Genomic DNA, 15,558 nt, shown 5'->3' with positions numbered 1-15,558 from the left:
GCAACAGTCGCGCGTGTGATACGTGGAGAAAAAGGTGGCGCAGAGATCGAGGCGGCTCCTTCCTATCCCAGCCGATTGCTGCGGCCTCCCCCGCCCCATGCGCTTCCCAAAATTCGAATCCCGCGAAATCCGCGGACAACAGAACAACTTGTCAGACGAAAGATCTCCTCCACACCGTCACTCGGAGCTTTTCAAGTAAAGAAACTCAGTCGACAAAAAACTAAGAATGGATCAAGGCGACTGAAAAGGAAGTTGCTGTCGTCACTCGGGTTCATTGATCTGAAACAAGATATGCTCATGGCATGAAAAATGAGTCGGAGAAGTTCTCAACTCCTTCCCCACTCAAACCTCGATCCATTCGGGGGCTAATGATGAAGCTATGTACCTAGGGTAGGGTCATGGACCTGTCTTAACTGCCCTACCCAAGGACATCTCTAGAAGAAATCACCCTTCAATCGACTTGGGGGTGTTCCACTCGACAGACTCGAAGACACTCGACCAAGAAGCAATCACTCGACCAAGATCCAACCACTTGACGGCCGGGAGACCTAAAGTCACTCCGCACGCTAACGGTCGGTCATTAAGTAGCTTTTATGGTCATCATAGCACTTTATTAGGGGCGTTACCAGTAACGCCCGACCTTAATGTACTTAAAACCCTGCATAACTGAGGGCCGGAGGGGTCTGGCGAACTCTATATAAGCCACCCCCCTCCTCAGTGTAGAAGGTTCGCACCCCTGTGATTCATACACACATAATCCAGTCGACCGCCTCCGGGCTCTGAGACGTAAGGCTATTACTTCCTCCGAGAAGGGCCTGAACTCGTAAACCTCGTGTGCTTACAACTACTCCATAGCTAAGATCTTGCCTCTCCATACCTACCCCCTACATTACTATCACACTTAGAACCACGACACCTGGGCCTGGTTTTGCCTGGGCCACCAGCCCCGCTAATCCCAGCCTTAACGCAGCCAGCTCTCCCTAGCCAGACCGCCCCAACGCATGCCCAAAAGTGCACAGTAACGCTTCGGCCCGCTTAGCTTCAGGCCCAACCTGGCCCAAAAGCAGGATCAAACGCGTTGCCCTGGCCGCCCGGATCTCATCCGCCGCGATGGCCACCGGCGCCGGCGTCCGAGTCGCTGGCCTAGCCTTTCTCTTCTTCTTTCTGGTCACTCTAGTCCACGAATCTAGCAATAAGAAATCTGACAACTTAATTGGCTGAAGACATACCTTGGGTAAAGGGCCTTTCCATGGCCGGATCGCGGATGCCGTCGTCCTTCGGTGAACTATCCGGCGAACCACCTCCACCTTGTCCTCAGAACGAACTCCCTCGCCATGTTGGTGCGGCAAAGATTCGGGCACCACCGAATCCAGCCGTGGAGACGGGAAAACCGAAGAGTCTGGCGGTTGATTTGCGTCATCCTCGTCGGCAAGAATCCAAAAACGTCCCCCAAACCGCGGCCTGGACTTCGATGCTTCCGTCTCCGTCGTAAGATCCACGACCTCTATCTGATCTTCCTTGTCCAAAGGCTCCTGCACACACTCAAGAACACAAATCTGATATAAATCAATCAATAAACGCGTACCTACGGTGATCTTCTCATCGACCTCCAGATGTCGTCCGCCCAAGATCTCCCCTTCATGATCTCTTATCTTCATCCATCTAGACGGAGAATGCGAGTAGAGAGATCCATCATTCCAATGTCCGGCATCCCGAACGTCTTCGAAACGAATCCGCCACTTTGTTGGATTCAAAAAAACCCGATCTTGATACGCCGCCAAGGAGGATCCTCGATGAACCGGACAAGGCGCCGTCTCCTGCGCCGCCGCAGGTGTCACCGATGGCGCCGACCGTCGCTCTTCCAATGAAGGAGGCAGCGAGGGCGGCGGTACCGGAAGGGGCGGCAGAGTCGCCACCCCATTGCCCTCTCTGTCCTCCTACATTTCCAGGCATTTGAGGCAAGAGATAATAACCTTATTAGCTATTATATTGGATAATTACATTATTATCCATTATATTGTTGACAAAATTAGGGTGCATCTTTGATTCACATGATTCTCAAAATGCAAGAATGGCTATGAAAATGTACAATTGAAATGGTGTGCCTCTTGAATACTATAGAATTAGGAAACCAAAAAAGTTCCTCGGCGATCCGTTTGTTGTGTGCTTGTGTCGGTGGTGTTGGCGCCATGCCCATTGGCACTCAGCTCACTTGTTTTATTTCTTGCCCTTTTTTTGCAGCGCCACCTGATTTCTAGCCAATTTTCTTCGTGAGACTACCCAATATAAAATATCGAAGATAATTAATCAAATTTGAATTTACTGCTATGAAGCAAATTGGTTAATTCCAAAGGTGGAAGCAACTCTGGTTGACAATATATAGTTGAAGTTACTAAGAGCCTGTTATCACTTTCCGAGGCAAATTAGGGTCAATGGTACCAAAAACATACTTATTTGTAATTATGAATTCACATCACATAAATCCAATATTGTCCCGGTTGTTATTGGTCCAAGTTTTGTCTTAACTACACAAATATGTACTATATATCTAGGCATATAAGGTAAGAGGTAATATCCTTATTAGCTATTACTATACTGGATAATAAAATTATTAGCCATTAGATCTTCGACAAAATTCGGGTGCATCTTTGGTTCACAAGATTCTCAAAATGCTGGGATATAAAAAAAAATAGAATTCGAATAGTGTGTTATCTTGAATCTTGCAGAAATAGGAAACCGTAGAAATTTGGTTCAGTGCTCCTTTGAATTAACGAAAGTTCATAGGAATTTGAACGATTTGTATCCTTCGAAAAAAAAATCTACTCAAGATGTTTGATTCGTTGGATTAGAATCCTTACGAAAAATGCTATACTTTTTGAATTGTTGGTTTGAGAATTTGCTGAGAAGGTGCGTTTCAGGATGGAGGGGGTAAGTTTTGAGGATAAAAATGCTATACTTTTTGAACTATTGGTTTGAGAATTTGCTAGACAGGCCTTAATCTCTCAAACCAAAAAAAAACCTCAAATGTTGCCTTTGGGATCTTCTGTCCTTTGCCCTTGAGAATTTGCTACTTTTTTTTGCATGAAAACATCCAATCTATTTATATTCAATCATAACAGTACAATAAATATCAGAAATAATAAAAATTACATTTAAACATGTAGACCACCTAGCGACAACTACAAGCGTTGCTATTGGAGTGAGTACCAAATCCTATTTTGATTGACCCCGTGATGGCGGCATGGTACGAGTACTTTGACATGTACTGCCAGTACTAGGGGGTTATTCTGCTTGAGGCACTGCGTTGTGTGCATAGTGGGCTTATCATGATTTGAATGGGAGCTTTGCTCTCGGGTTCCAATCAGATAGAGCTGCTTTCCTTGATGCTTTGGTACGTAGGAGTACGTACAGCTTTTACTGACCGTTGGTGGCGGATTTCCTTTTACCACTACTTGTGCCTTTTCTACGCCGACGCTCCATCACCCGGGTCTCACTCACTGGTGACGTCTGGTCTTTTACGCTTTCTTTTCCTGGTGAGGCACGTCTGCGTGGGTCGTCGGTGGAGCATGCTGCCATGTCAGGAACGAGGGGGCCGGACGTGCGCACGGGCGATGAGATCATACGACGGTCTCAAAGCATCTGCGGCCGGACTTCGCAAATCCGATCCTTAAACTTTCGCAAAACATTGACTGATCACGTCTCAAATAATGCGTTTTATATCCGGATATTTTAAATTAGAAATCTTAAATCCATATTATTACATGCAACATAAACGATTTTTTAAGCGGAGCTCATCTGACCTCGCCATGTCCGGCGGTCGGCTGCGCTTCTCAGAATGTTGGTCCGGTCGCCGGCCAGGTAAAGTAGAGTATGGGACACGAGCCGGCTCAGGGACTCAAGGCACCGCCGTCTCCTATGCCACACTCTTTCTCGTCGGGGCCCGAAACCCGAACGATGCCGGTGGACGTAAGATCAATGATGGATCCGTCCTGGGATGAGCGACATCCATCATGATGCGGTTGCGACGCCCGGACTGCGCACAATACGAGGTGTCGGAGAATGCGACTCTGGCTCGCCGACGTCCACCGCCGCGAGGGCTGCTGCCGCCTCCCATGCCCGTTGTCTCACACAGCGGGTACGTTGTCCATGTTTTCGTCGAACGACGTCCATGGTGCATCCCGCTGCTTGGTGCACCAACCAAGGACGAAGCTAGAAAAAAATCTATTAGGATCATGTCTATGACAGTGGGGTCATCTTTCATAACTGAATAGTCATTAGTACTAACCTAATAAAGGATTGCCTAATTTCATTGGGGTCAATTGACCCATGCTTACCAAGCAGCTCCGTCCCTGGCACCAATAAGGGGTTGCGCGTTCGCTACCGCGTTCGGACGCCAGACGGACCACACCGCCTCTGGTGAGGCAGCGACGACACACTTAGCATCAGATCCATGCGTCATTTGGGCAGACGCAATGGATTCCCGATGGAAGGAGTCCGAGCGCTGTCGTGCACGAGCCTCCTCCCGAGAGCCACGGAGCACAAGCCGGACGGCCATCTCCTCCTCAGGTCCGCGTGGGATGAGCTCGGAGTCAACGAATCTGAAGATGAAGGACTCGTCCGCTGCTCGCCATGTTGGAAATCCTCGAAGGTGAGTTTGGGTAGCAGAGAGGAGTGGAGTGAAGTGACTAGGATTTGATCTGACGAGCAGATGAGAGAAATATATGTGAGATTGGATGAACCATCGTAGATGTGACGACGTGACGTGAGATTAGTGATCCTGTTTCGTGAACGAATGCGGAAGAAAGATGCCCTTATCCCATCCCATGACGGCAACTATTGGAGTAAGAGCAGCACGGCATTAGTACTTGCACTCCACGTGTACTAGTACTACCAGTACTGTACTTGCGTAGTACTACGTAGTACAGTGGTACGTACTGCCCAAAGCACTGCGTTGACTGCATAGTGGACATACGATCAGTGGGCGCTCTACTCTCGAGTTCTCTGGTCTACGGTGCCGTGCGTTTCTCACTTTGGTACGTTCACGTACGAGCACCACCATTACTGCCCACTGCGTTGGTGGTAGATTTCCTTTTTCTTTTTCCGCTTTAGCACTCCGTTGACGCCTCCCTCGCGTACCCGCTTTTGCTGGCGTCTGGCCTTTACGATGCTTTCCTTCCTGAGGAGGCCGGCCGGGGGTGCGTGGGTCGGCGGTGGAGCAGAGCAGCTGCCAGTGCCACTGCAATGCATTATGCATGGCAGCTAGAGACTGGAGATCATGCACGCACGGCCGGCCTCACGGTTTGGACTTTGGAGGAAGACTGGAGACTGGCCGGCAGTTCTTTTTTTCTTTCTTCTTCTTTGGGGTGCTCGATCGGAACGGCGAAATATACTAATCCAAGTCTCCGACTCATGCGTCTCAGCATAATCATTTTGGCCAAACGTGCTGTGCATGGACAGGATTGCTAGCCATGGTTGTTGGTGTTTTTCTATTGAGAGATGATGCGCCGCGTGGGCTGCAGCCCCCTAAAAGAATATGGCATGGCTTAAAACTGGGCAATGTCCTGGCTGGATAAAAATCGCTCTCGCAATATTATGACACAATAATTTGTGTGCAAATACCAGTACCACTAAGAAGTGCACAGTTCCGGTATGAATGGCACCTGACTGTCTGGGTCTTGGAGCACACCGTTTGAGCTGAGCTGAGCTGCGGGCGGGGCAGAGAAGGAGCGGGGCCATGGTGCGCTAGCTAGCCAGGTAGGTGGAACATTTACTTGGCGCAGACTGATGCACTCACTACACGCGGGTGATGTGATCGTCCACCTCACCGTCCGTTCAAATCAACAATCCCGTGCTCCTCTGCTATGCTCGCACACAGGTTTGAATCATTCGCCACCACCACCGCCACCACCACGTGTGCGGTGTGCTTCATCTGAACATCGATCGGAATCTCGGATCCTCTACATCATCCGCCAGCACAGCAGAATGGGACTTTGTGTGGGAGTACTTAGGCCAACTCCAGTCATAGTCTGTTTGAGATAGAACTGACAAATAGATCAGCCCAACACGCGGCCCCAAACGGACAAATGTCCGGTTTTCGTCCGTTTCCGATCTAAACATGCGTCGCGTTTGGGGTAAAACGGACATCGCACGGACGGGCGGGACGCACGCCCTTGTCCTCCCCGTGGCCCATCTGTCGGGGACACTAGCGCTCCATTCACCTCCAACGCCTTCACCCGCCCTCCTGCCCCACCCCGCCGCCGGCACCGCCACTATTTTTCGGCCGCCTCCTCACTGCTCACCCCCAGACGTCCATACCAAATCACGTCTCGCCATGACCGTCACCATGCCCGCACTTTCGTACGAGTTTTGGCCGTCGTTTGGAGGAGTTTTGGCTCTCGCCATCGTATACGGTGCCAGAAGGAATACGACCGCCGGTGACGCCTATGGACCACGGCAGCTTCCGTCGGGTGCTCCAGAGCGACCTGTAGTCGGCCGCCAAAGCCCCTGCTGCATCGAGGTGATCTTCGCGGCCTCTTTGCCACCACAACCGCAAGGTGTTTGATACTTTGCCCACAAAGGTACGGATAGTGGAGATGATTTTTTCTTCAACCACTTCATTTATTCATCGGATGATTCGTCCTCGGATGACGAAGATCTTGTGATGGCTGTACTGGTCGTTCACGACCACATTGAAAGGCAGCGGCCTCGGTACAGGGGGGTCAGTCCCTGGCCGTGCTCCCAACCTGAAGCGCAACAGAGAGAGAGGCCACGCCATGCTCTATGCCGGTTACTTTGAGAATATACCGCTCTTCAAACTGGAGAAATTATGTCGCTATTTTCGTATGGAAAGGCATGTGTTCAATCGTATCCAAGAGGGAGTGGTTGCTCATGACCCATTTTTCGAGTGCAAAACGGATGCCCTTGGCAAGCTTGGATTCTCCTCTTATCAGAAATACACTGCGGCCATCCGCATGCTTGCATATGGAATTCCAGGCGATCTGGTGGATGAGTACGTGCGCATGAGTGAGTCCACATGTCTGTTGTCAATGTACAACTTCTGTAATGCCGTGGTGGCAGTGTTTGGCCCTAAGTACTTGAGGCAGCCAAATGTCGTTGATACAGAAAGGCTGTTGGCGATCAATGCCGATAGAAGCTTTCCAGGCATGCATGGCAGCATAAATTGTATGCACTGGGAGTGGAAGAACTGTCCATTTGCTTGGCAGGGCCAATACAAGGAGCATGTTAAAACGTGCACTATCATATTAGAAGCGGTGGCTTCGCAAGATCTTTGGATATGACATTCTTTCTTCGGCATGGCATGTTCTCATAATGATATCAACGTGCTGCAGCGTTCTCCGGTCTTCGCAAGGCTTGCAGAAAGCCACTCCCCACCTGTCAACTTTGAGATCAATGGCCACCACCACAACAATGGATACTACCTAGCTGATGGTATATATTCTCAGTGGTCAACTTTTGTGAAGACAATCTCAAACCCCCAATGTGAGAAGAGACAAAGATTTGCCCAAATGCAAGAGTGCTAGAAAGGATGTGGAACATGCTTTTGGTATGCTTCAATCCCGCTGAGGTATCGTTCGAAACCCTACACTGATATGGGATGAAGGGAAGCTTTGGGAGGTGATGACTGCTTGTGTGATCATGTATAATATAATCATCGAGGACGCGCGTGATAACAGCATCTTTGACCAAGGATTTGATTTTCAAAGTGAAAATGTTGAGCCCCTGCACCAAGAACCGGCCACGTTTGAACAGTTTATCCAATTCCATCGTGAAATGCGTGATTGGCACACTCATTTGGAGCTTCAAAATGACTTGATTGAACACATGCAGAATCACATTGGCAACCAATAGATTGTATTGTTTCATCATGTTTATTCAAGACAATTTCAATTTGGTTGTAAAATTATTTTATTCGAGACAATTTTAATTGGGCTGTAAAACTATTTTTATTTAAGACAATTAATATTTGAACGTGTAAATTTGTTTTAAACATTGAAATATGAATATATGAACATATTGGCCGTGGCGGACAGGATGCGGCTAAAGCATGCATCCGCGTCTTGGACGCACGGCCACCGGATCTCCGGAAAGGCCCGGACACGATCTCATTGCCCTACCCAAACGAATCGAATCCAGCCAAAACAGACGTCTGTTTGGGTCGTGCTTTGAAGTTGACCTTAATATAGCGATGCTGAGTGTGTATCAGCTTGTACACAAGTACACTTTCAGTGCAGATGCAGGCAAGCCTTGACCTTGATTGCACGATACGTGCCACGGACAGCACAAGATTTCTCTCGCCTTGGCTGCTGTAGAGGACCCCCATTGGCTCGTTTTCACTGTGCTGCTGCTGCTGCAGCAGAGGACCAGGCGCACCCCAGGAAACAGTAACGTAACGTCGTCAGGTCAAACTTTGAATGCGTTCAACGAGGGCAGACAAGAATACAGTGCCACGCAGAAATGTACTTAATACAGAAACGTTTTGTAAAGAAAAACGGCAAGTAGGTTGTGTTTGCAGAAAAGATAATATTCCCGCAAAAGTAATATGGATCGGAGGGAGTATGTAGGGTGCTTGATAGATGAACAGTAGTAGCATGAATTCCTCCTTCTCAGAAGGACCTTCTGAGTTGAAACAAACACCTTGGACATATTATTATTCAGCAACCACCCAACGGAGCAGAAACACCCTATCCCGTTTCTCATGTACATAACCAGGCCCCAGTTGTTTCCATATAAATAGCAAAAATCAAACAAGTATACAGCAAAAGGAATTCATTCAGTACCACGCCCCAGGAAAGCGTCCGGTGCATGCCAGTTTCCCAGCTCGGAAATGGACGACCTCCTTGAGTGGCAGCCGGCTACTGCTTGGGTGGTGGCCGTCGGTCAGGGGAAAATATGTCCTCGACGTTTTGCTTGATGTAGGTGCCCGTTTTGTTGAGGTTCTTGGCGACCCCTGAGGCCACCAGCCCGGCGCTCCTCCTGAACCTGCACCACCACAAACAGCCACTCTCTCACAAAGTCAGAGGAGACCATCATTGCGTGAAGATAGGGTAGGGGAGGGCTGGAACGGTAACTTTCCTCGCCATGAATTCCTGTCTCGCCAGCTGTGGTCGCTGTCCTTGCTCCTGAGGCTGGGTGGCAGCAGCAGCAGCTGTGACAAGAGACATAACATCATCAACAGTTTTCAAGTCCACTCTGCGCAAAAGGTGGCACACTGGTGGACTCTGAGGAATACTAGTCAAGAAAACCGATACTCCGACTAGCAAAAGACTAATCATCATGGCAAAACATTGGGTGCAACAAATAAACCTAATTTGGACACAGTTCAGTTGTCTCAGAACTAACAAAAGGGACAACCACTATCCTGTTCACCATAGTCAGAATGGTACTGTGTCTTTCTTTCAGGAGGCACGGCCAAGTTTGCCACTCGGTCCATGACTAGCATAAATGAAAAATCAGGCGTGTGCTTGATTCTGACCAAAACATGTTACAGGAATTGATACATGGAGATATCCAGAGTTTAACTGCAGGAATGGGCAACTGCCACCAGCACAACATAAATTGATTCTGACCAGCGCACAGACTTGGTACTTTTACAGTTAACCAGAGACTAGGTTATCAACTAGTAAACGTTAACTGCAAACTCATAATCCATCAGTATTACATGGATTCCGGTTTTATAGTGTTCCACTGAACAGTGACATAGTACGAAGTAGTTGCAACATCAAAGTAGAAGAAGCTTTACATACCTTCCTTCGGCTTCGGATTACGTGCTGAAGCATGCTCTACGGCTTGTGATTTCCTCTCTACCATTCTGCTGTCGACCAGTAGCTGCAGGAACATTTCTCACTTTCCTTTGGCAATAAGCAAATCCAAAAGGGTACAGTACATAAATGAATAATTGCATGGTGTGCATCTTAAATATCACATGCATCATTGCCGATAAATGTTCCGTCCATGGCATTCACTCGAACACTTCACTGATCCAGAATCGGTCAATAAAATCCAACCATCAAGCAAAGGTGGCACTACTCGCCGTAATTACTGTTAATATGTGGTCCTTTTCATGTGTGGTTGGTCCTGAGATACGGATCAGACTGATTTGGTTAGTGTGGATGCTTACATTATGTTATTCTCTTTCCATAGGTTAGAGGTTATTCCTTAGGAGTAAAGTTAGGCCGTCACTACAATATGGGCTAAACTGTATCCTCTTTACTGACGGAAAAATCCTGTTGTGGTCTTGCCCTTCCTCCACCAGTTGGTGCCGTTCTAGTTCAAGTCAATGTCAGGCCACCCTTAGATGGATGTTTACCCCCACTATGAACTAGGTTCACAACATTTTGGTTAATGCTGCAAACCAATATCACCTACGAAAATTGTACAAGTATCTTTTGTGTGTGTAATGGAACTGATGAATTATTCAGTGCATGACAGTTGACAGCACAATCAAATTTAAGGTCTGGTGCAAGATAGGAATCTCCTTGTCTGATGATGATGTTGACATGGAAGAATTGAACGGTTAAAAGAAAAATAATCCAAAGCTACTTCAGTATCTGCAAACACAGCATGCTAGAACATAAGTTATGTGCAATTGTGCATCCCTGAACCTAACAGGTCATGCTATGAGGTGAACATATTTCTGTGACTATGTATTCAGCCGGAACAATCACATTAAAATCAGGATGGACTCCACTCTGATACCCTTAACCGACTAGGCAGTGACATCTACTCCCTCAGTTTCTAAATATAAGACCTTTTGGAGATTTCGTTAAGAACTATATACGGATGTATATAGACGCATTTTAGAGTGTAGATTCACTCAATTTGCTCCATATGTAGTCTATATTGGAATCTCTAAAAGGGCTCATATTTAGAAACGGAGGGAGTACATCAGACCTCTGGATAGTCTGCCATCTACATCAGAACCTCTCAATAGTCTAATGGTCTGGTCTACGCAGAACTAACCCACAGAGTTCCACTGTCTGCTACGATTATGCACTCTATTCATAATTCACAAGTAGCGGTTAGTTCTGACGAGCAAAGGGCCTAGTCAAGTAGAACCAGGTTGCGCTGCTTGAATATGTGTTAGAAAGGTCAATCCCCCCCCCCCCCCCCCTCTCCCATTTTATTTTTTAATGGAAAATCAGCCTGAACTTCTAAAAAGCAGCCCAGCCACTTCCATAGAACAATATCACGCCAACGTAAACCTAAGTGGATTTATTGGATCCTGGGAAACCATCACAACTACTGCCGGCCTATAGAACAAGAATGACGTGTCGTCCAGTGGAGCTATTCTGATGGAAGCCGACATGTATAGCATTTGTTTCAGAGCCCAGAATGAACCAAACGGGTTGGTGGAGGAGGTCATGGCCACAATAGCAGATCTTGGGTAGTCACAATCAGGATTCAATGCTTCGGTACAGGGATGACTTTCTGCTAGTGGGCTGGCAATGGTTACAGGTGAGTGGTGAGAGGCAGAGAAAACTAGCCCACAATAATCAATGTTAAAAATGAGGATAATTGCCAGATAAAAGGCTAGCTGCAACAGAGAGTAAAGGGGGAAACTAGGCAGCAAGGTTAACTGATTTTCATTTATTTTTTCAACTCATGCATGCTTTGAGTGTTCAAATCAAAACAAATCGTATGCACAAAAAATAACAGATGGCAACAGTCCAATGAATTCAGCACTTGTGGGCATGCAACATACATGCAGGCAATGAGTGAATTGGTGCTTGCTAATCTTTTCAGAACTAGAAACCACATTCCCTTAAGGAGGTATGGATGACTAATTTGTAAGGAACTAGACAAGGTCTACATGTGAGCATGCGCAATTTGATGAAGATGTCACTTATTTTCATCATTCACTTTGATCTAACTAATAGGAAGTCCATCAAGCAACAGAAGCATTAATAAAGGCATACCTTTTCTACATCATTAACAGCCAAAATATTATTATCTCCTATAAACAATAAATACTGTCATACTTCTACTTTTCCATTTTCCTTCTTGTTTAACAATCACCAAGTTAACTCGAAAGCAAGTAAAGAATTAGCTCAAGTAAAAAAGAAACAGAAAGAATCAAAAGAAAAAGAGCAGCAAAACTAGGTGGGTACAAAACCAGTTCATATACTTGTCTTTCTGGTCTTTCAGAATCTCATCGTTAATATAAAACCATAACTGATTCTGCCTTCCTCTCGAACTGATCAAGGCCAACCCAGTTGCCAAATTTGGCAAGCTTACAATTCATTTTGGTTTTGTTTGCATCCAAGTAGGATTCTAGGTGCTGAGAAGACGATACCAACACACTGAAGCGCCAGTCAGATTTCAGACCCAATCTTTTATGCCAACCAAAGTGCTCACAATCTAACACGAATATTGCTATACTCTGGTCAGTTCTCATCACTACTACACCCCCTGCTCGATTTTCATATCGAGTTATCTAGGTTTTATTTTCTCCTTTATTATTCCTTTGGCTCCAGCAGATCGTATAAGTGTTCGGTTACCTATCAGACTCAAGGATTTGGATACTTGCCAAAATTTACAATCGTGAAAAATGGCAAGCATAGCTTGCTTGCGACTGCAGGCCATTACTGCAATCATATGTCTTCTTTTTCCGGTAATCTGAGATTTTCCTTTAAAAAAACTAATCTTTTTTTTAGGTAAGGTCAAAACTCTATTGAGAATTGTATGAGCGCAAAATACAAAGATCATATAATTGACTAGAATTGCAGGACAATATGACCAGCATCTGCTAAATTGACAATTTTGGAAATTTCTGTGACCATGTGTTGCGATTCACATTCATTGCCTACATATGAGGTTATGAGCAATAACAGAAACATATATAATCCATAAGCAAGCGGCCAGCCACGGTGCCAAATAACATCAACTGAAAATTTCATAGTCTGCAACAGCAACGATGAGATGAGAACCAACCTCGAGGCCCTGGCAATACGGCAACAGCGCCTTGGCGTCATTCTCGCCGCTTTTGGCGTCTCTGTCGTCGACGAACATGGAGTAACCGGCGCAGGCGTATTTGAACTGTCTCAGATCATGGCCCTGCGCCGCGGCCTCCTCCCTAGGCTCTTCCACCACGAAGCCCGGGACTGCCACATCAAACAAACAATCAATCAACGGTTCCGTGAGATCTTCCGATCCAGCGTACTACGCCACCCAGAAAAAAAGCAAACAAATTTGACTGCGATAATTTGCTCCCGACTAAAAACGCATATCGCACGAACACATGATGAATTCGCGGGGTGCTATGAGGGATTAGGGTTCCGGACCTTGGGGGATGGAGCGAGGGATCCCCACGCAGATGGGGTTGTATCCCCGGGATTTGAGCACCGACGAGTAGTAGAGGCAGCCCTTGCACGACTTCCCCTTCCTCGGCGGCCCCGGCATAGACGGCCCTCCGGCCGCCGCGCCGCTGGACTCCGGCGATGCCTCTCCCATCTCTATCCGTCTCTTCCCCGTGCTCCCTCTCCGACGGAGAAATTTCCTTGTCAAAGGGGGGACCGACCGATCGCCCCCGTCTTGGCTGCAACGTGGGCCCGCTCGGCTCCTTGCGTCGCGCCGTGGTAAACCGTGGTCGCTGGCTTGTCGGGCCCACGAGGCAAATAATCTAACCTCGAATATCGTGATTTTTTTTAAAACTATGGTGATTTTTATAGCAAATTCGGAAACTATACACCCTAATGGAGAAAAATCAAAAGTATCACCCCGTTGGCCTCTTGTTGGCCGAAAGGGGACTTTTCGGCCTCCCAACAGTTGGCCAAAAAGGAAAGTACTTTTCGGCCAACAGTTGGTCAAAGAGTTCCTCTTCGGCCAACACCTGCTCTACTTTTAAAAAATTCATATCAAATAGGATTTTTAGTATTTTAATTTGATTCTTTTTGCATTAGATTAGAAATTTTATGAAGTTTCTGTAGATATCAAGTTTGACTAGATTTGGAAGTTTGAATTTGAATTTTCATGAATTTTCTCAAATCACTAGATTGCCTATAATTTGAGCTAGGAGTATTCGTTTTAGATTATTCTTTTTGCTACTGGTTCTTTGTGACTTTGTTTATCAGTAGTAATTAATTGATGAATTTTAGGATTATTTAAAATTAGGTTTTTACGTCATTCTCTCTCTCCATTTTCTTTCCCGCCATTCTCTCCCGCCATCTTCTTTCCCGCCATCTTCTTTCTCGCCATCTTCACTTCTCAACTTATAAAACGAGCCTCATGGTGTCCACGATCGTAGATAACATCGTCTGACACGGTCTGTGTCTCCTGCGTCGGTGCTGCTGGTGGAGTGTGAAACACTGTCTGAGAGAAGTCATAAGTGTTTGCAGCTTCGTCATCATCATCGGAGAGTGTTTCACACTTATGACTTCTCTCACACAGTGTTTCACACTCCACATGAAGGCATCATCGTCATCCTCCGTCGATGCAGCACTCCTTAGTGTGGCGGGAGAGAATGGCGGGAAATAAAATGGCGCCAAAGAAAATGGAGGGAAAAAGATTGCGGGAAAGTATTTTTTTCATGTATAAAACGGCAATGGTTGTACAGGATTTACAAGGCACTTTTAAATATAAACTCCTATGAAGCTCAAAACAAGTTTTCTAGTAGGATAAAAGAAATAAAATACTAAAAAATACTAAAAATAAAATAGCTATTGATAACTAAAATGAAACAAAAAGAATATGTCAAAAAACTAAAGAAAAAATTTAAAGCAATTAAAATTAAAAGAAATAGCATAAAACCTAACAAACACTAAAACAGAACTGTTTTCATAAAAACCTAATTTTAAGTAATTATAAAATTCGCCAATTAATTACTACTGATAAACAAAGTCACAAAGAACCAGTAGCAAAAAGAATAATCTAAAACGAATACTCCTAGCTCAAATTATAGGCAATCTAGTGATTTGAGAAAATTCATGAAAATTCAAATTCAAACTTCCAAATCTAGTCAAACTTGATATCTACAGAAACTTCATAAAATTTCTAATCTAATGCAAAAAGAATCAAATTAAAATACTAAAAATCCTATTTGATATAATTTTTTTAAACAGTAGAGCAGGTGTTGGCTGAAGAGGGACTCTTTGGCCAACTGTTGGCCGAAAAGTGCTTTTTGGCCAACGGTTGGCCAAAAAGTCCCTCTTCGGCCAACAGGAGGCCGAAATGTCCCTTTTCGGCCAACAGGAGGCCGACGGGGTGATACTTTTGATTTTTCTCCATTAGGGTGTATAGTTTCCGAGTTTGCTATAAAAATCATCATAGTTTCAAAAAAAATCGAATATCGTTGTGTCTCATTTTCCTTTTTTTTATAAGAGGCACGAAAGACGGGAAATTGCTAGATGTGCAGGGGCACCATGGTGTCGTTTTTTATAAGAGGCATGAAGGCGATGTGCAGAGGCAGCCGGCGTGAATGGCCCTTGGCCGTCCTGGCTTTGATCAAGCTGGCATGCACGACGCCTTCATGCAAGATCAGGTCGGCCTGGACCTGGACGGCTTCCCGCTGGACCATGAGTTTCCGGAGGACTACAGTCCCAA

At 46.0% G+C, this 15,558-nt stretch overlaps 1 protein-coding gene across 1 annotated transcript; it reads right to left on the bottom strand.

Moving 5' to 3' along the window:
* Window positions 1-8,591: 8,591 nt before the first annotated feature.
* On the bottom strand, window positions 8,592-13,580 carry LOC125510204. Its single transcript, XM_048675302.1, has 5 exons — window positions 13,302-13,580; window positions 12,952-13,121; window positions 9,765-9,846; window positions 9,094-9,166; window positions 8,592-9,000 (listed from the first exon to the last, which is right to left on the bottom strand). Exons 1-5 carry the CDS (start codon window positions 13,468-13,470, stop codon window positions 8,874-8,876), a joined length of 621 nt encoding a protein of 206 aa, XP_048531259.1. The 5' UTR covers window positions 13,471-13,580; the 3' UTR covers window positions 8,592-8,873.
* Window positions 13,581-15,558: the final 1,978 nt, after the last annotated feature.

The sequence above is a fragment of the Triticum urartu genome, chromosome 5 (assembly GCF_003073215.2).
Source record: "Triticum urartu cultivar G1812 chromosome 5, Tu2.1, whole genome shotgun sequence".
Taxonomy (NCBI): Eukaryota; Viridiplantae; Streptophyta; class Magnoliopsida; order Poales; family Poaceae; genus Triticum; species Triticum urartu.
The sequence above is the reverse complement of the archived record's forward strand: the minus strand, read 5'-3'. Positions and strand labels throughout refer to the sequence as shown.